This window comes from Buteo buteo, chromosome 9 (assembly GCF_964188355.1).
Source record: "Buteo buteo chromosome 9, bButBut1.hap1.1, whole genome shotgun sequence".
Taxonomy (NCBI): Eukaryota; Metazoa; Chordata; class Aves; order Accipitriformes; family Accipitridae; genus Buteo; species Buteo buteo.
Window position 1 is genome coordinate 9,421,165 of NC_134179.1, and position 21,243 is coordinate 9,442,407.

Genomic DNA, 21,243 nt, shown 5'->3' on the forward strand with positions numbered 1-21,243 from the left:
TTATTTTTGTCAGTCTTTCATGTATTCACATCTTTCTACAGCTTCCTACTTTACTCTGATTTTTAAATTTTTTTTGACGTGTCCACCAACACAGGATGTCACACTTGCATCCGAGACTTAAAACAAGTCTGTAGTTGTACTCTTTAAACTTGAGGAGCTTCAGCTTTTTTTTGTCTCATTGCTGGTATTTTCTAGTATAGGAGAAATATCTCCTGCCCAGACAGGGAACTGATTTTTCCAAAGACATCCTCTAAAACTTGGCTTTTCATAGCAACAGAAGATGCTTTTTGGTGAAGACTTAGTCCCAACCTAGCTGCTGGACCCACAGGTGGTTTTCACTAACCTGCAACTCATAGTAGGTACGGTTTGTTGATTGCTTTTTGCTGGCTGGTCACTGCCTTCGGCTGATGGCTTATATTTATCCTCTCCCTTGCATCAGCGCGGAGGTCTGTATGGTTATCTGGGGAGCCCTTTCTGGGAAGTAACGCAGCTGAAATAATGTTTGTTTATATGTTTTTGCTAGGCAGGTTCTTAGATAGGCTGGTTCCTTTGTGCGCGTCACTGCAGCTGTGTGAATGCTTGTGCTGTCCTAAGGGACGTGGTAGGAGGTGGAAGGTGACAAGGAGGATGGGGCTGTCTCCCTTCAGTGACAGCACAGACTTGCATTGGATTTGAATAACTGCACTGTGGTAGGTTTACAGTGTAGTGAGTATGGCAAGTTACTCTCTTCAGGGCTAACTTAGCCGAAGTTTTTCTGAGAAGATGAACTCTTGAGTTCATGGTTCCCAAACTGTTTTTCCTGTATGCTTTTCCAAGTAATTGTTATCATCTTTTGTCAAGTTGTACCAGCTGCATTCTGCTCTTCTTTGTAGTACTGTTTTTGAAAGTTCATGTCCCTAGAGCTGAGCATGTGCTGTGGCTGCCGCCGTTTTGCTACCTCCTGTCATTCCCTGGGAGAGATGTGCCTTACGTTTGGGAAACACTCTACTGTGAAGGACATAGAAGTGTGTGGGCAAGGTAGAGACAATCAGGGAAAAGAGAGTAAAGTGGTTGAATTATGTATTGACACTGGGATTTTTTGACTGCTTGTATTACCTGCCTGCCTTCAGCAAGATTTCAGTGTATGCGAATGGCAGACAGATCAGCTTTGGTTTTCAGTTCTTGTTACAGTCAGAGTGTTTTTGTGTTTCAGATTCAGACAGTGAAACAGAATCATAGGTTTGGATTAATCAAATGTTGCACAGTTAAAACTGTGAGTTACTCTTTTGTTTTTATTGCAATTGTGGTTTCAGTTAGCCTGTCAGCACGAAGTTCATTTTACCTGTAGCTGCAAGAAGTGAGTTTTTTATTCCAGTGAATAGGTAAGCTTTGAGAATTTGTCTGCCTGGGGGAACTGTTATAGAAATAGGTGGTTTGTGGGTTTACAAGTGTAGCTTAATAGCCGCTCGTATGAGTGTTTACCCTGGAATAAGCTGTTAACAGCTAGCAGGGATTGTTCTGGTCACTACCAAACTCTTGGGTTTTGTGTCATCTCTGATGTGATCTATTCTGAGGATCTGGGTAACCCTCAGTTTAGAGGGCTGTCAGGTACATGTGTTGTGTTCGCATCTGCTGGAGAAAAGCAGGTGGCAAGGGTATTTGGTGGGAACTGGAGAACAATGTCTCTCTACCAGCTACACCTATTGAGCATATGACTGTTGATGTGGCGTTCTCTCTCTCCCAGCTGGGGCTGTGGGTCTTCAGAGTGCTAACACCTGAACGGGTGTATGTATCCTACTAGTCTTCAATTCACGCTGGTTGGTTTGCTTTATCCCCTTTTCACCAAAGCGGGGAACTTGCAAAGAGGAACAGTTTGTTTTTTTGCTTCCAGTCAGCATCATAGCTGGCTGTACAGTCCAAGCCTTTCAGTCACCAAATCCCCCTTTCCTTCAAAAGTTCATTTGTATGAAGGAACATCCGTTTCAGCAGTAAAGTTAGACGGCTTAGACAGCAGCTTTAATAGTTACCTGTCGTATTTGTAACCATGCTGGCAAGATAGCCTCACTGCTCAGTAACCATGAGGTGACGTTTAGTTGTGATGTTTTGAAGCAGTGTTCTTCTGATCAGAAGGATGCAGGTAGAGCTTTGACAGCATAAAGTAGATTCTTTTACAGGTTTGTCTTTACTATGAATGGGTATTTTACATTTTTGTCTTACAAGCTTGTCCAGCTGCTTCTGGATAATGCTTTAAGATCTGTCTATTTAAAAGCAGTCACAATTTAAACAGCAAATATATCTGCAATCTGTAACAATTAAGTACAGTTTTCTCTCAGAGCAGAAGACTTGTCTTTTTCATCACATTTGTAAACATTTAGATTAATCTTTATGTAATCAAAACTGCTCTAATATTTAGGTAAAGGTTTGTATAGTCTTGGTTTTACTGAGTTTGTGATTGTCTTTTTTTTTTTCTTTAATAATTGAGCTTATAACAGTGAATGTTCTTTATTAGAAGAAATGGAAAGATATGACAAATTCCATTGGGCCGAGTTAGACTTACCATAACTGAAGTGCCAGATCCTGATGTCCTCATCCACATTGCTTTGTTCCAGCTTAAGAGCACGTTGCAATTACAGTAAGGACAGCACATGGATAAATCATATTCATTAAAATTTTTTATATTCAAATCTGGTTATAAATTTGAGAGCGGACTAGGACAGTAGTGACAAGCTGTAGTTTGTCTTACTGTAGATGAATTTAAACTTCTCTCACGATGTAATCAGCTCTATGTGTATTTTAGGATTGCTATAAATCTCTCTAATCAGAAATTTTGTATCTCCCGGTAGCTTGTCTCTTTGAAATATTAAAAAGTTGATCCTTGTTCTCTTACCTTGCTAGATTATTTCTTTTTCTTAAATCTGATTAATCTTCTTCTTAAGCTGAGCAGGAAGAATAAGAGGAAGATCTTGAAGATAATATAAAATCCAGGAGAGAATATTCTTAATCAAATTCTTACGAATTAATAAAGCTGCACCTAAAGTATCATATTTGAAGATCTATTTTCAATGGTTTCAAAAGAGGCTGTAGATTAAAAGTGAGCAGTTTAGTTATATCAAAAGAGATATCATTCCCAGATACTTAAACCTTTTACAAGGCTGTTACATTAAAAATCTGTTTGGTTTATGAGGATGTAATGGTGAAGTTGCTGACATAGTGGTATGCAGATGAAAACTGAATGGCTTTCGAAGCCATCGGAAAAAGATCATACTTATTTTGCTTTACCTTCAAGACAGAAAATAAGATCTGTGACAGGGGCAATTTTATTTTCCATATCACAGAGTTGTAAGCCTTTGATATCTTCTGAGTCACAGTTAGCTCTGGCAAGAGGTTTGATGAAAGATCAAGTAGAACACAAGGCAAGCTTCTCGTCCCATTATCTGCTGTAAACCAGAATGAATACTCTTCTTTTACAATTGTAGGTCTTGGTTGCCCAGCGTAACTTTATTAGAACTGTAAGGTACGGTGCAGTGTTTGCACCTGACAATTAGTTTCTGCTAAAACCATGTAATTTTTGTGTTTGTCTTCTAGAAAGTTCAGTAAAGGAAGCAAACAGTGGTCAGGATTTCATCTGTCAGGATTTGACTCATTTGGATGAATAGTGTAAGATAGATGTGAATTAGCAGAAATTTCACCCCTTTTAAAGAAGTGAAATAGAGGGACTTAATGTTAATTATTTCAAAATGACTTCACAAAATTGCCCTGAAAGAATTTCATATACCTATAACTGTGGAAAATGTAAATACTGAATAAAGACTTATTTTGCTGAGAAGTTTTAATTTTTGCCTTTTAAGACTGGGATAAGTTCAGCTAGTTCTGCTGCTACTCTGAGCAGGAAAATTGTAAGCAAGTTGATGGTACAATCTGTAAGGTTTGTTTTTTTTTTTTTACTTTTGAATCTGATAGTTTGAGCTCTGTATGAGAGGTGTGGGGAACTCATTAAATGAGTAGTGGGCAGCAAGTCTGCAAACAGAAGTTCAGAGTAAGTGCTTGATGTTGGTTCATCAGCTGCTGATAAGTTTCATGTGAATGAGAGAACCAGCAGTATCACGTTTTTCCCATCTGTCTCATGCAATACTGTGATCATAGCTTTACATAATAACATGATATTCATTTGTTTAATTTCACTTTATGCCAAGCTATTCAAGAGTACACTTCATTCCAACTTTGCGATATAACTCTTTCCAGTCATCATTTCTCTGAAAATCATTTGACTTTTTCTTGATCAGCTCACGTCTCTTCATCACTGATGCTATTGGTGTTTAATTCAGTGGTTTACATGTTTGGCTGATTATATTGCTTTGAAAGGGAGAAAGAATGCTGAGAAAGAATGCCGAGTTGCTCACAATCGCAGTAAGAGTGTTGCTAATAGCCTTTTGACCAAACTAAAAAAAAAACCCAAACAAACAAAAAAACAACAACAAAACCCCAAATAAAACAAAAAAAACCAAACCCTAAATGTAAGGTGAGGAGACAAAATTGAACATGGTTGCTAATCCACCTTGCAGAGGAGCCAGTCTCTGAAATGCTCACAAGTGTTTCAAAACGCCTTGCTTTGACAGCTTGGGAGAAGGGGATGAGGTTTTTCATGTAGGTGTTATAGTGCCAACTCCAGTCTCTGCTCTGGGGCTGATTAGAGTGACTGTTCTCCTCACCTAGATGGTTGCTTGCCACTGACGTGACAGCATATGCAAAATAATGTGGGATTATTTATTACTTCCAATTCAGCTGAGATTTTTTATCTTTTTACTTCTGGCTTTACCTTGTATAGCCTGCTGTAAGTGTTCAAGCATCTCATAGTAGTACAGGAACATAGATGGCTATAGGTGGTTTAGGGCGATTATAAATTCGTTTCAAGTTTACCATCTGAACTGTGGCCTGAGTTTCATGTTCATTAGGCAGCAGCGTGGCAGTAGAAGCAGCACTGATGTAGAAGAACTGAAGCATTAGGGTCAAAAGTTTACTTATTTTTGGAAGTGGAAGGGTAAGGACTGAGTTTTATTTAGAATTTCAAATATATCCACAGACAAACTCAGAGGTAGGAGTTGAAAAGTTCAGGGGTTTGAGCGTCTCGGTGCATTTTGATAGTCATGAGGAAAAGTAAGACATGTACCCAAAGTGGAGATTCAGCTGGTAGGATCTGAAAGGATCTCCTTTCTTTGTGTAGAGGAATCTGGGAAAAGTCCTCTTTCTAGTTAAATCTCATTGTCCTTTGCTCAGCAAGATGTGCTGATATACTTTGGGGAGGCTTGTCACGTCATCAGCCGTGCTCCAATGTCATCAGCCATAGGTGAATCACTTTTACTGTCCTGCCTCCCCCAGTTGTGTGTGTGACTTAAATACCAGACTGCAGTGAGAAAAGGCAGAGGTGCAAGTTTGTTTGGATCTGTTAATCTGGGGCACTAAGTGTTTAGAAAGTTTTTGATTCTTCATGGTTATCATGTTAAAGTAATAGCATCATATTATAAACTTTGAAGTCCCTTTGCTAGATTTTGAGGGAGTCAGTATAGTCTTGGCAGTAAAAGGAATTGCTTTCTTGAATAATATGAGATATGGAAACATCTTGTTTATAATACATGCTGATCAACAGAAATGAACCAACTCTGCCATAACGCATCGTGATATCTTCTAGTTGTGCTAGTTTATAAACACCTTAAAAAAAAAAAAAAGGCAGTGCTATTTTAATAATGTAAGCACGCATCTTCAGGTAATTCTGTGGGTAGCTTGTTGCTATCTTTTTTTCCTACTTCCCTTGAAAAAAATAAACTTTTATGAGTCTGTACATTAATACCTCTTGGTTATTTGTGATAATTCTCTAATCAAGTACTGAAATATTTGTTTCAACTGTATTCACAGGCTAAAGAGTGCAATGGCGTCAAGGCTCCAATTGATACAAGCAAACCTAACCCTAATGAGGTGGAGTTTGATAACTTATATTTGGATATGAATGGTATAATTCACCCTTGTACGCATCCAGAAGACAAGTAAGGTGGTTTTTTATCTCTTTACAAATAGGATTTATTGATAGCATTTCAGATGTTAAATTGAATGCTCTATGTTTTAGGCCAGCACCCAAAAATGAAGATGAAATGATGGTTGCAATTTTTGAGTATATTGACAGGATCTTCAACATTGTAAGACCAAGGCGACTTCTTTACATGGCTATAGATGGAGTAGTAAGTATTGATATGCTTATTTATTGATATGCAGCCAGTAATGGCTGTTTGTAAAATTAGGGTAGATGCCATCTGCTCTCGTAAGATCCTTTGGGAAATAGTTTTCTAACGTGAGAAACAACAGGTAAAATAAACTGTTAATTTAGTTTTGGTGAGGGTAGTTAAAAGTATTCATGGGTTTTGTTGTCCACAGGGTTGTATGACCTGGCTACTGTAGCCTACTGCAGTCTGAACTTTGCTTCTGCAAGACAGTAACACTCTGAAACTACTTATGTTCCTCTGTTTTGTGGCTTTAGTAATAATTTATGCCGCAGGCAGGGAAAGACCAGAAAACCATTTAAGCAGGTGCATTTAAAACGGGCAGTGACTTAGTTGTGCTACAGAATATTTCACAGGCTAGTCTTAAGGGATATTTGAGGCTGAAAGCTTGTCTTTCTCCATACCTGATCCTCATCTCCCCTTGGTACATCATTTGGTCTAGTGAAAGATACCACCTTTTCTCAATAACTTTGCTTTACTGAGTATTTTTCTATCCAGATTGCGTAGTCTCGGTGAAAGATGCCAAAAAAGCCTAGCAGAGATTGCTGATAGGTCTCTTAAGCTTTGGCTGTTTTTCTAGGCTTTTCAGTTTCTCAAAGGTAAAATGAGTATCATTAAGTAAAAAGATTTTTAACCTGAATTCAAGTGCAGGAATTCCTAACATATGTGTGTATTGTGTTGTTTTTGAATGGATAAATATCAGAGATGTAATTAGAAATACAGTCCACCGCACTCCTCCCCCAGTATCCCTAGCCATGCACCTAAACAAAAGTTGGTGAGGCTGAATATGGGAATGTTCAGTGAATGCAGCATATGTATGGCCCAAAATGCAATAGAATAGAGAGGAACGTGACAGAATAGGGAGGGACAAGATTCAATGCCAGTCATTCTACATTGTGAGAGAAGCACTTTATATAGAAGCAATCGCAACTAAATGTTGACGTAGCCTTTTAAAAAACCCCAACATTCCTGCCATAAGTAATAGCTAACTACTGTCTGCTGTAGTCTTTTTGTTTTCAAGAGAGTTATAAATACAGTTGTAGGAGTTTCTTGTTGGAGAAAGGGTATGTAATAAATAATGGTTTCAGATACATGTCACTGTAAGTTTCATTTATATTGCAAGGGAAACTTTGAATCCTTGAGCATTGTGGATTTCTGAGATGGGGGTATAGCTGTGCATGCTGCTGGCCTACCACACGGAGAAGCTTAAGAGACCTATTCAGAAACATGTCCAGCTCCCAGTGCTGCTATATGAGAGCAAGTGGTGACACGATGGAGGGACAACAAATCCTTGTTTCAGTTACGGTTTAGACTGATGTCTTGTTAAATGCTTGAATAACTACAGACTGACCAATTTCAAAAGACTTGTCTTGGTTACCAAAAACAACTAGCAGAAAGGAAGCGATTGTCCAGATGCAATAACTGAACCAAGCATTATGATACCTTTTTTAGGCTCCACGTGCAAAAATGAATCAACAGCGGTCAAGAAGATTCAGAGCATCAAAGGAAGGCATGGAAGCTGCTGAAGAGAAGCAAAAAATAAGACGAGAAATTCTGGCAAAAGGTAGAACTGTGACCATGTCTCAGGTTTCTCAAGTGAGAGTCAACTTGTTTTGAATACTTCAGTGAGGTTTAGAAAAGAGATGTCTTGCTTAGTGGGTATTTGTGTGTTACTAGGAGAAGGAGGGGGATAGCAAGCCTTCAGAAGGATGGATCTGTGTTTTCCAAAGTTAAGAACTAAGATAAAACAAAATGTCACTCTTTTCTTCTTCTGTCTCCTGCCTGAAATGGATTTGTATTGAATACTCTTAATTCCTTTGGAAAAAAATTGAACAGAAGAGCAGAGATAAATGTAGTACTGGGAAGCTAACCAAAACGCTTATGGAAGGAAGTACAAATTTGTAGGGCTTGTTGAAAGGAGAGTTGAGGCTTAAAAGCAGGGATCAAATGAAAGTAATGCTGCAGAGGAATAATGAACTGCAAGCAAGGGTAGTTACTTGACAGTGGAAATTCTAAACTCAGTGAGGACACAAAGTCAGTGCAACTTCCTAAGGGTGACAGTGACATGACTCGAGTGAAAGGAGTGTGTGTAGCTGAAGCATGCTGTCTGGGCTGGAGCAATTAATTCAGGTGACTGTGTAGGAGGAATGAATACTGTAGCCCAAGTGAGAGGGCCATTGTGTAACCTAGTTAGGGATTAAAAAGGGAGGACAAAGACTTTTTTAACATTTCTTCCTGTAGCATTTCTAGACTACGAAGACCCTTTATGAAGCTCAGAGATGAGAGAAGTTGGTGTAATCCTGTGTTTGAGCCCAAGTGAATAGATAGTGGAAACATAGGGGAGAATATGTAAGAAAATAATTATTTCCTAATGTTTTATCTCATTTAGCAAGCTTAGTTTCTTTGAGATTTCTTTCACAGTCTTTTGACAGAATAGGTAGTGAAATCACTTTCCTGAAGTAATGTTTGTAAATATACTAACACCTTATATTAAGATGGAGATAATATAATGGTAAGAGCTGTTTTAGTTTTGTTGGTTTGGAGTTTGTTTTTTTGTTTTGTTTTGTTTTTAACAAACTAATTTTCAATAAGTGCTAGTTGTTATCAGGGGAGCCATCTGGGTTTGTCATGCAAAAATGTTTTTAATGTTCTAATGTATTTTACTTCTGTTAAATGTTTTTATTGCTCTAGGTGGCATTCTTCCTCCAGAAGAAGTGAAAGAGAGGTTTGACAGCAACTGTATTACCCCAGTAAGTAATCTTGCGCTTTAACCAACAATTTCCAGTGTCTGAATGAAGGTTTAATTTATCTTCTTCTGTCACTTTTTAGGGAACTGAGTTTATGGACAATCTTGCTAAATGTCTCCGCTATTACATTGCTGACCGTTTGAACAGTGACCCAGGGTGGAAGAATTTGACAGTAAGTTTCACAGTTTCATACTTCAGGAAAATTAAGGTGATCTATTAGGCTGGGTTGAGATATGATTGAAAAATATAAACTTAACAGATTTGTCTCATCTTCTGGCATTGTGTGGTTATTAATAGTGGACCAACTTGCACATTCTGCTGGGACTTCAGAGATACATTTCATCCTAATAACTCAATCTAACAGCACCATTTGTTTTGATTTCATTTAAGAGCAATGAAAAGCTTTGATAGTAGAAGCCACAATTTGATATAATGGGAGACAGGGGTTTAGGAATAGTTTTTCTTCTTTTGGAGAAAAGTGTCGAGATACATTGTATATGTATTCTTTTCACTGTTTCTTTTTTAACTGGTTTGCTACCTCAGGTAGGCTGCATTTTCTCTGTTGTTCTAATGATGGATGACAATAGATAACAGGCAGTTTTCTGGACTTTGAAATTCTCTCCTCCTGTTCCTCAACCACTCTACTCCCACTGAGTTTTGTTTCTGACAACGCTGTGTGTTTGCTCTGTACAAGAGCGCAGAGTAGTCAGTCTTCTCAGATGCAGCTGTCTGTTTTATTTTCCATAAGTTGACTGTTAAAGTGGTCTAATTAGAGGGCAGTTGACTCTGCTTACAACTCATGTCTGATGGAGGGAATTATAAACGCTAATGCTCATCTGGACGTCAGTGTAAGGAAGTGTATAATGTGATAATGTATCAGTGTATCTACGCGTTTAGAAGATGTAAAGGGAAGCAGGCATATGTCTGCTTTATCTATTAGTTCTGTAGTGCATATTTCAATTGCCCTGATATTTGAAGTTTTCTGATAAATTATGTTACTTAATGATGTGATAATTTCAGTGGTGTTTGAATCAATATGTCAGCTTCATCCTAGAATTAGTAGAAGAAAATGAAGGTCTATTAATTGGTTCCAAACTCATTAATTAATTTCATTATGAATCATAATATTTTAGTTAAAACTACAGATTAAAATTTCAAGTATTCATAAGTCAGATTCAGTATATGAACTACATAAGTTGTTTTTTTACTATGGTGGCATAAATTGTTTACATAATTTAAATGTTTCACAGGTTATTTTGTCTGATGCTAGTGCTCCTGGTGAAGGTGAACATAAAATCATGGATTACATTAGAAGACAAAGAGGTAAAATTCAAATAAATGTGAACATTTTGTTTTAAATTAAGGTATGGTCAGTAGTAATTTATTTTACGTCACTTTGGTTGACTAAATGTAATTTTCTTTCGTATAGCTCAACCAAACCACGACCCAAACACTCATCATTGTCTGTGTGGGGCTGACGGTAAGTTCTCTTTTGCTAGCAATATGTCCTATTAAGCTTTCTTATGCTGTTTTGTTTGAGTTGGGCTGTAGTTTTTAGGGTTTCACTTGTATTTGTGTAAATAATACAGTGTGTTTGTTAGTTTTTGAACGCTCTGTGTAATATATGGGGAAAGATCTAGCACTGTCTGTAGCTGAAGGGCTAACTTTCACTTTGTGCTGTCTGGGTAGTTTGTGGGTAAGCACATCTGTGTGTTCACACTTGCTTAAGGTAGAATGTAGTTTGCTTTTAAACTTTTTTTTTTTTTTAAAAAAAAGCTTAATAGTATCTGTCCTTCATTATATTTTATTATTGTCTTTTGATTGGTAGCTGATCTGATCATGCTTGGGTTAGCTACACATGAACCAAACTTCACTATAATTAGGGAAGAGTTCAAACCAAATAAACCCAAGCCATGTGCTCTTTGTAACCAGATGGGTCATGAGGTTAAGGATTGCCAAGGTTTGCCCAGAGAAAAACAAGGCAAGGTAAGAATTTTGCTATTTCTAGAAATTGTTTTTGTCTGTAAGCTAATTTATGTTTTAATGAGATCCTTAAATTGTTCTTGCTGTTGGTTTTGGCTGAAACAGAATGCAAATTATATTATTGGAATTACCTAGCTTTCCTCTCACATTAATTAGTAAAAATTGTACTTCTGTAGCACCAAAATATTATGCCAATCCTAACATCTGCACTTGTGGCGTTTTGTTTTGTTTTTTCACTGGCAAGTGAAAATGATCGGTAACTTAAGACATGCAAAGTAGTAAAATGCATGCTTGGCATAAGAACTTGACAAACTGTACTTGTATACCTCTTAACTCCTCTCAAAGTAAGTCTTTAAAATTGAGCTGAGAAACTTTAAGGTAAGCTTGGATGTCATGCAACTCTTTCCTCTTATTTTAGCACGATCAGTTTGCAGACAGTCTTCCTATTGCTGAACAAGAATTTATCTTCATCCGATTATGTGTTTTGCGAGAGGTATGTTGAAGCAGTGACTGTGTCTGCTTTATATAAATAATACTTTTAAACTCCATACACAGTGTTTTCTAATGTCCTTTTTCTTTTGTGTGTGTGTTGCAGTATTTGGAAAGAGAACTCACTATGGCCAGTTTGCCTTTCACTTTTGATTTTGAAAGAAGTGTTGATGACTGGGTCTTTATGTGCTTCTTTGTGGGAAATGACTTTCTTCCTCATCTGCCATCTTTGGAGATCAGGTAGATGAGAATATATGAGTTTTTTTCCTGCAAGTATACCTACTGTGGTTTTAAATGATAAGAATCTCATGCTTTTGTTTGTTTGTTTTTAGGGAGGGAGCAATTGATCGCTTGGTTAACATATATAAAAATGTGGTGCACAAAACTGGGGTAAATTTTTTTTGCTTTTTCTTTAAAAATATCTGGGTGTTCGCTAAAAAAAAGGCTTGTTTTTCAACTATATTATTTTCTGATTTGCAGGGGTACCTCACAGAAAGTGGTTTTGTCAACCTACAGCGGGTCCAGATGATAATGTTAGCTGTTGGAGAAGTTGAAGATAGTATTTTCAAAAAGAGGAAAGATGATGATGTAATTTTTTTTTGTTACATTCTTGGTGTTTGGTTTTAATCACATGCGTTACTGCTAGACTGTGACACTCCTTTAACAGAATAAGGAAAAAAACAAACTTTCTATTTTTTTGTTATAATCTCTAGTGAATTCCTCCATACTCAAAAAAGAATTGCGTGCTTCCAGTTGATTTTCTTTTCCTGGACTGCAAGGCCTGTTTTTCTGATTGTTATCCCAAGTAACAGCAAAATGAAAACTGTATGTGAGTTCTGTTACTGCCTGCAGCTTTTTGAATAGCCGCTATGAAAACTGAAGAAGGAATTGTTTTGTAATTTACTGCAACTTGTGGAAGTGCAAGCCGTGACCAGGGGTGAAATACTAAATTTGAATTCCAAGTGCATTCTTGCTGTGTAGTACCTCCTGCCATTTGAAATGTGTCCATAAATTGTTCTGGTCTGTCTCTGCCTTTTATGCAGTTTTTTGCAGAAATATTCCAGTTTATTCATTAAGTACAGGAGATAAAACACCTTGTGAGTGAAAGAGCAGAATTGTGTTTACTTTCCAATCCAAAAATACTGTGCTGGTGCTGGCAAAATGTTTTGTTTATAATTGCCACAGCCTGCACCTCTCTTGAAGTGGAAATGCCAATTTGAAGTTCAAGTGTTCAGTTTCTCATGGCCCAAGAATAAGAAATATCTTCCCTTGAGCCTCCTCTTTTCCTGTTTCTAGGACTTTAATGTGTCTCCTAAATTTTTTTTTTTTTTTTTTTTTTGGGGGTGGCTGTTCCAGTGCAGGCAAGGAGCTTGTGTCCTTTGACACTGCTGTGACCTTGAAGTAAGGCTCTAACTAAACTTAGTAGATGATATAAGCCATTGCTGAAATTGTGGGGCTTTGAATACACAGCTACTTTTTCACCCGTAGGTTTTCAGGGTAGGGTAGAAAATTGTATCCCATTCCCATTGGATTTACAGACACAAGAATTGACCTACGTCTTATTCAGAACATTACCTTAAAAACCCTATGGCCTTCTGGTCAGTAGAGGATTACAGTGAAATATTTTTCCAAGAAATCTGTATGCTTGACTGACTTTATTTCTCTTTATTCTTTTTAGGATAACTTTAAAAGACGGCAGAAAGAAAAAAGAAAAAGAATGAAGGTAAATTAATTCCTTTCACAATGCAAAAACTATCAAGAATTAAAATGTATCCTATAGCTTTCAGCAGATGTGTTGGTTGAAACTGCAGTTGTAATCATGGTATTTTCTGGCCTGTGATTAAACTATTTTAAAGGGTTTTTTCATGGCTCTTTGTAGACTGGAGCTTTGAAAGAAGGAATTGCATATTAAAGGTTTCTTAAAAAGGAAAGGAGGGAGAGTGTTGAATGTGCTGGATGATAGCTGTATCCCTCAAATCTACACAAATCTGCACTTTCATGACTATTTAGTGATGCTTTAGCATGGTCACTGTACAGGAATTGCTTTTCCATGCATTGACACAAGTTTTCTCAGCAGTTGTATTGCTGAGGGCAGTGGAGTTTAGCATAAGAGTTTAGGTTTAAATATGTATACCAGTTTGCATTAAATGGATTTGCTTGATTAGAGGCATGTTTCTAAAAAAGCAAGGAAGGCTTACCCCAAACTATAGTTATCTCGCATTCTGCCTGCAAGCAAGTCAGTGTTGCCAAATATCTCTCAAATGTAATAGAGAAGCATTAGCTGTTGTGGGAACGTGTTTGCCCTTTCTGACCCATGTAAGCTGAATTCTTTAAAATTATGTTATTGGGACAATGTTGAATTTTCTTCTATTCACAAAATATTCTGATGTTTTAAAAATGGGCTCTTATATGTTCCTTTCAACATAGCTTTGTTCTTGGTTAGGACGTTCAGATAAGTGTAGCTTCCAAAACTTTCAGGGCATGTGATATTCCCACTCTGAGTACTACTTAGATCTTGTGTTTATTTTTTAAATTACATATTTTCTGACTATCCCTGTTAGAGTGGAAGAGGTTATTCACTTTCCTTACAAAGAATATGTTCTTCCCATTAAGTTAGATGAAGTCTCACTGCCCCAAAAAACTGCCTTTCAGCCTACCTAGAAAGAACATGGGCACAAAATGCAGTGTTTGTGGGTTTGGTTGTTTGTTTTGGATTTTTTTTTAAAGAGCTTAATAAATTATAGGAATATAAGGGTCTCACTTTTGTCATCTTATGTCTGATTGAGATTTGTTAACTTATTTAAGCTGAACTGAGTGAGTGAGTAAATCATGCTTGTTTTATATAACATGTTAATCTGAAAATTGTGAGAGAGCATCATCACGCTGCTGTGGAGATTACACAGCTTTTTCAGTACACTTGTATATATTTATCTTTTAGAGGGATCAGCCTTCTTTTATTCCTGGTGGACAGTTCTCCCCTCAAGCTCTGGGAAATCGATCTAGTCCTCAGGCAATCAGTAACCCTAGACAAGCCGCCTTTGAGATGAGAATGCATGACAGACAGAATTCTGTAAGTAGATGTTCAAAGGTATTTACACATAGAAGGGGAAATAATCGCATCCTATGTTACTCTGGACACATTTTTCTCTACCCTATCAAGCTTTCTTGAAAAGCAGACACCAAAAGATTTCTTTTTCAAGGAAGCAGCTTTTAATAACCAATTTTTGTGAGACTACTTGAATAAAATTGTGTTGTTCTTTTTAATGTTTGGTATGATACCGCTTGTTAAATAGCTCTGGGAGGGCAAGTGTGAGATGAATGCATCTGAGTCAAATACGGTGGCTCTTCTCCCCAAACTTGTTTAGTACTTGTGGAGTCAAACCTCCTTGTGAGTACAGGTTTAGGAACTTCCTCAGTAGGTTTGTGAGAGAGACAAACTGAATACCTGAGCTGGATGTCTTTCAATGTTCTTTTTGGAATTTGTATACACACACAAACATAAATATCTGTATTTTGGAAATTTGTGATTTGCATAGCTATGTGCTTGTCAGCTGCTTTTACTTTGCAAAGCATTGCTTTTCACTGGGAAGAGGAGAAACTTAGATGAGGTTTTTGGAAAGGTATTAGAAAGTGAGGGAAAAGTGGAAATAAGTTGAGTGCTCTGTTAGAAGTCTTGATTGTTAACTTCAAATAATAATTATGACAATTTTTTTCTTTCTGAGCATAAGTTTTCATCCAAACAGTGAACAAATTAAAGGTCCTTTTCCTCATAAAGATGTGTGTTCTGTCTCTTAAGTCTAAATAAATACAATATGCTTTTTCAAAGTACAATTTCTGCTATTCTTCCCTTTTAATCTTGAAATTCTTGCATATAAGTTAAGCAAATCAGTTCCTTTATGGAATGGGAGAAGTTTCTTTTAGACTCTGTAGTATTAAAACAGATAAATTTGAAAGGAGTTTAAAAGATCTGTTGTGAAGATACTTACAAGCAGCATTTTTACAGTAGTCTGCATATGCGTTTTTCACTGTTGCTGTAAAATGAAGTTGTAACGTAAGCTGTAGGACTAGAGAAAACAGCTGTATTCCAAAATTGGAATATATAAAAAATGGCATGTTTTATCAGTTTATACTGTCTTGTTTATTGCATCTTTTTCTTTCTCAAATACAATTAACTTTTTGCCTGTGTGTATCAATGCCAGCCTTTTAATGCAAAGATGTGTTCTTTTCTTTTGCTACTTGACTTAATAGCTTAAGCATTGTGTAGCTTTTGCCTTGAGTTTTTGGGGAACTAAAAATAATGCATGTGATTATCACAAAGCTGTTAACTTTAACTTGAATTTAAAATGCCTAATAAATCCCCCCCCCCCCATTTATCTCTCATAATTCTGACCCTAGACAACTTCATCATCTCCAAATACCAGCCTCAATTCTGATGGCAGCCCATCCCTGGCAGGAGGAATTAAGCGAAAAGCTGAAGATAGTGACAGTGAACCTGAGCCAGAGGATAATATCAGGTGAAGCCATTTTTTGTAGCACTTTGTTAGCAAATTGCTGAAATAGATGCAGTCTAATTAATGCCATTTAGCTTAGTGCAGCAGTGCCTTCAGATGCTTTTCTATGATCTTTTTATCCACCGGTAATTAATGTGGAGGGTTAGAGTATTCAGTAAATTCCAGTGAGATGTGTAAGCTATAGCTGTTAAATCTAAGTATCTAGATTAGTATGCGTGCAGGTTTTCGTCCTCCAAGCCACTACTCCCTTTGAGACCAAGCACTAGATTGGCTAGATATTCACTGTTCAGCTTTGATTATGTGAGCTGAATGCCACTGTTTTGCAGTTGAATTTTTGAGCTATTTAACCCATAAAATTCAGTTATATTCATGTGTGCAGCATTTTTTATCTTGATTTTCACAATATGTTTTCCTCCATCTTTGATTTGTAGCAGGCCTTGTTTTGTTTTACAATGAGTTCTTTAAATGTCTTAGGACAGCTGATCCCTAGATGATGAAGGGATAGGAATTTTATGAGAATTAACTGACAGTGAATTACCAGTGAGTCTGCATTTATCAAAGGTTTAAATCAACCTATTGCCCTTTAAGTTGAGGGTGAAGGCCTTATAATTTTTTGTTAAAGGTTCTGCCCTCATAAATGCAACCAGTAGGGTTTTGTTTTCTGTAGAGTCAGGGAACGTAGGTGGAAATGGGAAAACAGTAAGTGTTACTTCATTGTGAAGTACTGATCACTAGTGTCCGAGACTACTGTTGTGACATATTTGTGATATCTAGCTCATCAGATCTTCCAATATTGGATATTCTAGCTCTCATTCTTATTTTCTTTCCTGTATGTGCAGATCTGAATGGATTGATTCTTTTTTTAATCAGTCAAGCAGAATTTTTATCTAAAATCAGGATAAATTTTAATGTTTAAACAACTGCATAAATGTACTAGATGCAACAAAGTTGTTTACAAAAATATATTTTCTATTTAGATTGACTTTAAAACTATAACAAATAGTTCTAGTCAGCTAGCAGATTGGTTTTTGTTATCTTATGGAAAGGTTTTTTAAATTTATGCAAGTGTCTAGCTGCAGGGAGCTCCTAGGGTCAGATGCTCATAGACTGCAGCTATTCTTCACTCTGTCCTTCAAGACTTTAGCACAAGTAGCTCTGTCCTTGCTCACCTGGCTTTCTTAAAGTCTTGAAAACATCTCTTGGTTTTTCTACCTCCTCATCAGTTTGAATCATCTTTGAACTAGTTCAGGTCAGATTTTAAAACGTATCTCTGTACTGGGCAACAGAAACAGAAGTAGGGAAGATCTTTTTTGCAAAACCAAAAGGATAGGCATCATGTAAAAAAGCATAAATCGATCTTTACTCTCTCCTAAAGGCTTCATATGCTATATTTATTGCTCTATGAGATTCTGGCAAGTGTAAGTTTGAGTTGACCTTGCAGGTTACTTGTGTGCTTCAGATTCTGTATGTAATTTAAAGTAGTCACAGCCTTTGTGGAAAGGGATCTTGCATAGTGGTTTTCAGATGTGATAATCAATGCCAAGTTTTGAATTGTTGAGAATAAAATTATATTAAAAAAAAAATTCATTGTTAAGGGATTATCTGATTTAACAGTTTCTAAATCAGAGTTGTAATTTGCTTTACTCTAGTTCACTTGAATACCAAAATTCATGTGAACTTTGAGATATGTGTGTGTGAAAATGCATGCACTATGGTGAATTTAAAAAAAACCCCAACAAACTAACAAAACAAACAACCCAAATAGTTTTATGAGGGAGGCCAGTTCTGAAGCATGACATCATGATTGAAACAAGTGTTAAGGAGATCTTAATCTTTCCATTACTTAAACTACCTTTTTAGATGGCAGTCTCTGAATTGGACTGGAATTTCCCCCAAGGTTACATCATGTCTGTTAGGACTAACAACTTGAAGTTTCATGTGCATTTTAATGTATGGCTTGCTTGTGGCACAACTGTTCTCTCAAAATTGACGTCACCTATTGAATGACAGGAGGCACAGCAGACGTAGTAAGCGGGCAAAATGTCCAAGGAGGAAAAGTTCTGAAGTCTGTAGGCAGTCATTCCTGTTGCTGCCCATGCCCACCACAGCTGCGTTCCCTCTGCCTTTTCAGTTTTGCGAGGAGCCTATGGTCTGTGCTTACTGTTAATCTTCACAGAACGTTCTTGCTTGAAATGTGGCACAATATAGCACATTATTCACTTTGTTCCTAACGTTATGCAGTAGAGCTGTCGGATTCAGATGCTTGTCTGTCAAAGATGAGCAAGTCGTTGTCTTCCCCTGCCCCACCTGTAGACAGACATAAGGGGGAGCTGTGTCAAGCAAGGATAAATGGTGTCCGAGATGGCTCTTTTGACTCCAGTATCCATCACTGGCATGAAAGATTGAAAGTCCCTGTGTAAAAGGGAACTCGACTGATGTGAGCCAGCAAGCACAGGATTCCTGAGTTGCATATAATTCTGCTGGTAATCATAGCTTGTCTGAACAGCAATATAATATAGAAATCAAGCTGCTCATGCTTATTATCTATTTGCTTACTTCATATTTTGAGTAGCACAGAAACTATATCACTTTTCTGCTTGAGAGGGCCATTAAGAATGGAGGAATGAACTCGATGTGAGAAGGTATTCCAGTAAGATAAAGATTTGGCCTAGGGTAGCTTAAACAAAATAAGGAAGGGGAAGAGTTTGTTCTCTTTCTAGTGGTTGGAAGAGTTAAAGAACAAAGTTCAAATGGCAGTTCTGATAGTAGATTCCTGACAAGAAAGATGAAATTGCTGACTAGGAACAATATTGTTCTGAAAAATCGTGACAGCAGCAGGCACATGTTTGAAAATCTACCCTGCTTCTAATAAGTACTTTGAAGACATGTTTATCAGGATGGTAGCTTCAGAATTTAATCTGGATTTTCTATGAATCCAACCATCAAATTTTATTCTCTTGCTGTTGAGTACCAGTTTTTATGCTTTCATTTAAATCATATGAAAATGGGAATTGAAGTAACGAGTGACTTTGGCTTATACTTTAATTCAGATATGTAAATGTGCATATATTAACATGTATTGACATCTTTTGGTGTTTGTTCTGCAGGTTATGGGAAACTGGTTGGAAACAGCGCTACTATAAGAACAAATTTGATGTTGATGCATCTGATGAGAAATTCCGTCGTAAAGTTGTACAGTCCTATGTGGAAGGGCTTTGCTGGGTTCTCAGATATTATTATCAGGTACTTAAAAATTTCATCTCTGAAACTTCAGTTTTCTTTTGTGTCTGCACCCTATTTCTTTTCAGGGTGCCCAATCTATTTGACGCTCAAGATTTGAATGCAGTTTTTGTTTCTCACAGTAACAGCGCTTGTTAGTTTATTAAGGACTGATGCATATTTTTCCTTTGCAATGCATAGCCATGCATAGTGAAATTGCAGATGACTAAATGAGTGAACAAAGGACAAAGCCTGTGAAATGCTAGTAAGAATTCGAAAGGAACAGAGTTGTCAGTCTCCTCCATAGATTGTAATGATGTCCTATGAAGTGTATTGTGATTGAAGTAATCTGTATCTGATTTAAATCTTTCGATAATTGAGATGTCAGATTGGCAAGAGATTAGTTAGACATATTGGGGTTTGTTGCACTGATGGTTAATAACTAGCTTCGTGCCCTGAAGACAAAGTAAGTTCTATTTTGTGTGTGACCTGGGAACAGAACGTGCTTGAACCAGTGAAGTTTATCTGTCTCAGCAGGGCTTTGTAGCTTGAGCGCAGTGCCATGTTGATAAAACTGCACATTTTTCATAGGTGGCTCACACCTGCCCAACTTAGAGCACAGGCAGGGCAAATACCTCGCATGCCTGCAAAAAACTATGCAGTCTTAAAGTTAGTTTATTTTAATGTGTACTCCTTTCCCCACTTCCCCCCCGCCCCTCTTGGGAACAAAACGGGAGTACGTTCCCTTCCCTTCCCTTCCACTGTATTCATTAGTTGAGTTTGGGCTCCGACTTGCATGTTACGGTAGGTGAAAATCACAGGGTTTAAGGTTTGCAAGTCTGTTGCAGTTGATCTGCAGGGGAGCTGAGCTCTCCACGTCCTTGAGTAGCTCCTTTTGCAAGGGACAAATGTCACCCGGACACCTGTTTCCACCTATAGGTGGAAATTCCCATGATCCTGTGTACAGTTAAGGTCTGCTGAAAGCAAACAGTGTTCCTGTTAACCATGGCAAGATATATTCCTGGAACTCTATACATGCCCGTATGTCTTCAGAGTGTATAAATGAATCTTCAGATTAGCTGTAGACGTCTACTTGCTGGAAAACTGTCAGTGTGACCTTCAGTAATGCAGTAGTACAAAACCACTGCAAAAGTCTGGATTTTAAGGGAAACTGAAGGGCTTAGAGGAAGGGAGTATAGGGCAAAACTGAGATAATATTTACAAGGTGACCAAAATATTTATACTCATCTGAAGATTGTAAAATTAAGTTTGTTGTAAAATTAAGTTTGTTTTATGCAAAGAAGTGTGCATGGGGTGTGCGTTCATTGCTTTGTGATCAGTGGCGATGGCCTTGTGCAGACATCATTGTGTGCTTTTGTAACTGTTCAAACCAGGGTTGCGTTTGCATGTGCACAGTTGAGAAATTTGTGGCTTTAAATATATAGGAGCTGGAAGACAGCATATACCAAACTTAAAACAACATGGGCAAGTCCCTATGCAACACTTGCTAGTTTAGCTTGTAAAACGAATTTAGTTATTGAGATCTATGTAGGTGATTTCTTGTGCTTCTGAGTTTGTAGATGTGGTGGCTGAAGTGACTGATGCATATAGAAGTGACAGATGATTACAGTTGCAAAGAAAATAAATCTGTGAGGTTGACAGCAACTTCAGGCAGGACCATAGTGCTCTCACGAAAATTGAGAAGGACTGCTAATCAGACGTCAAGGAAAAGTGACTGTACAGAAAATATTTTCTGGTTTAGAAATGTTCCAAAGGAAAACTTGATGAAAGTACACAAACGTTTAGGGCTTTGGTTTTGCTGTTTTGCTTCATATTCAGATTACTCAAAAAGAAGGCAAGTCTCTTTCTAGACCTTATAAAAATTCCATTGCAGACTTAAAATAGTGCAGCAATGAAATACTTGCATGTGCTGCTGTTTATACTCGCATAACAGAACTGTGTGTAGGCAGGATACTGTAACCTGCTATACATGGGCAGTCTGTTGGATCGGTATGGAGCAGCAATCAAATTACTTTCTGCCCATAT

The 21,243-nt window shown here is 37.4% G+C and overlaps 1 protein-coding gene across 4 annotated transcripts in view; it reads left to right on the forward strand.

Annotated features, from left to right (window-relative positions):
- XRN2 (5'-3' exoribonuclease 2) overlaps window positions 1-21,243 on the forward strand; it is a 53,480-nt gene that overhangs the window by 1,178 nt on the left and 31,059 nt on the right. For 2 of the 4 annotated variants that reach the window (XM_075035284.1, XM_075035282.1), the window contains exons 2-17: window positions 5,890-6,017; window positions 6,098-6,209; window positions 7,701-7,812; window positions 8,940-8,998; window positions 9,078-9,167; window positions 10,246-10,318; window positions 10,425-10,475; window positions 10,824-10,981; window positions 11,397-11,471; window positions 11,574-11,707; window positions 11,800-11,857; window positions 11,948-12,055; window positions 13,146-13,190; window positions 14,406-14,537; window positions 15,863-15,981; window positions 19,086-19,221. In XM_075035284.1, coding sequence (XP_074891385.1) covers window positions 5,890-6,017; window positions 6,098-6,209; window positions 7,701-7,812; window positions 8,940-8,998; window positions 9,078-9,167; window positions 10,246-10,318; window positions 10,425-10,475; window positions 10,824-10,981; window positions 11,397-11,471; window positions 11,574-11,707; window positions 11,800-11,857; window positions 11,948-12,055; window positions 13,146-13,190; window positions 14,406-14,537; window positions 15,863-15,981; window positions 19,086-19,221 — 1,590 coding nt within the window. Of the gene's footprint in view, window positions 1-340; window positions 360-5,889; window positions 6,018-6,097; window positions 6,210-7,700; window positions 7,813-8,489; window positions 8,598-8,939; window positions 8,999-9,077; window positions 9,168-10,245; window positions 10,319-10,424; window positions 10,476-10,823; window positions 10,982-11,396; window positions 11,472-11,573; window positions 11,708-11,799; window positions 11,858-11,947; window positions 12,056-13,145; window positions 13,191-14,405; window positions 14,538-15,862; window positions 15,982-19,085; window positions 19,222-21,243 lie in introns of those variants that run through there. The other 2 variants (XM_075035283.1, XM_075035285.1) reach the window with 2 other exon arrangements.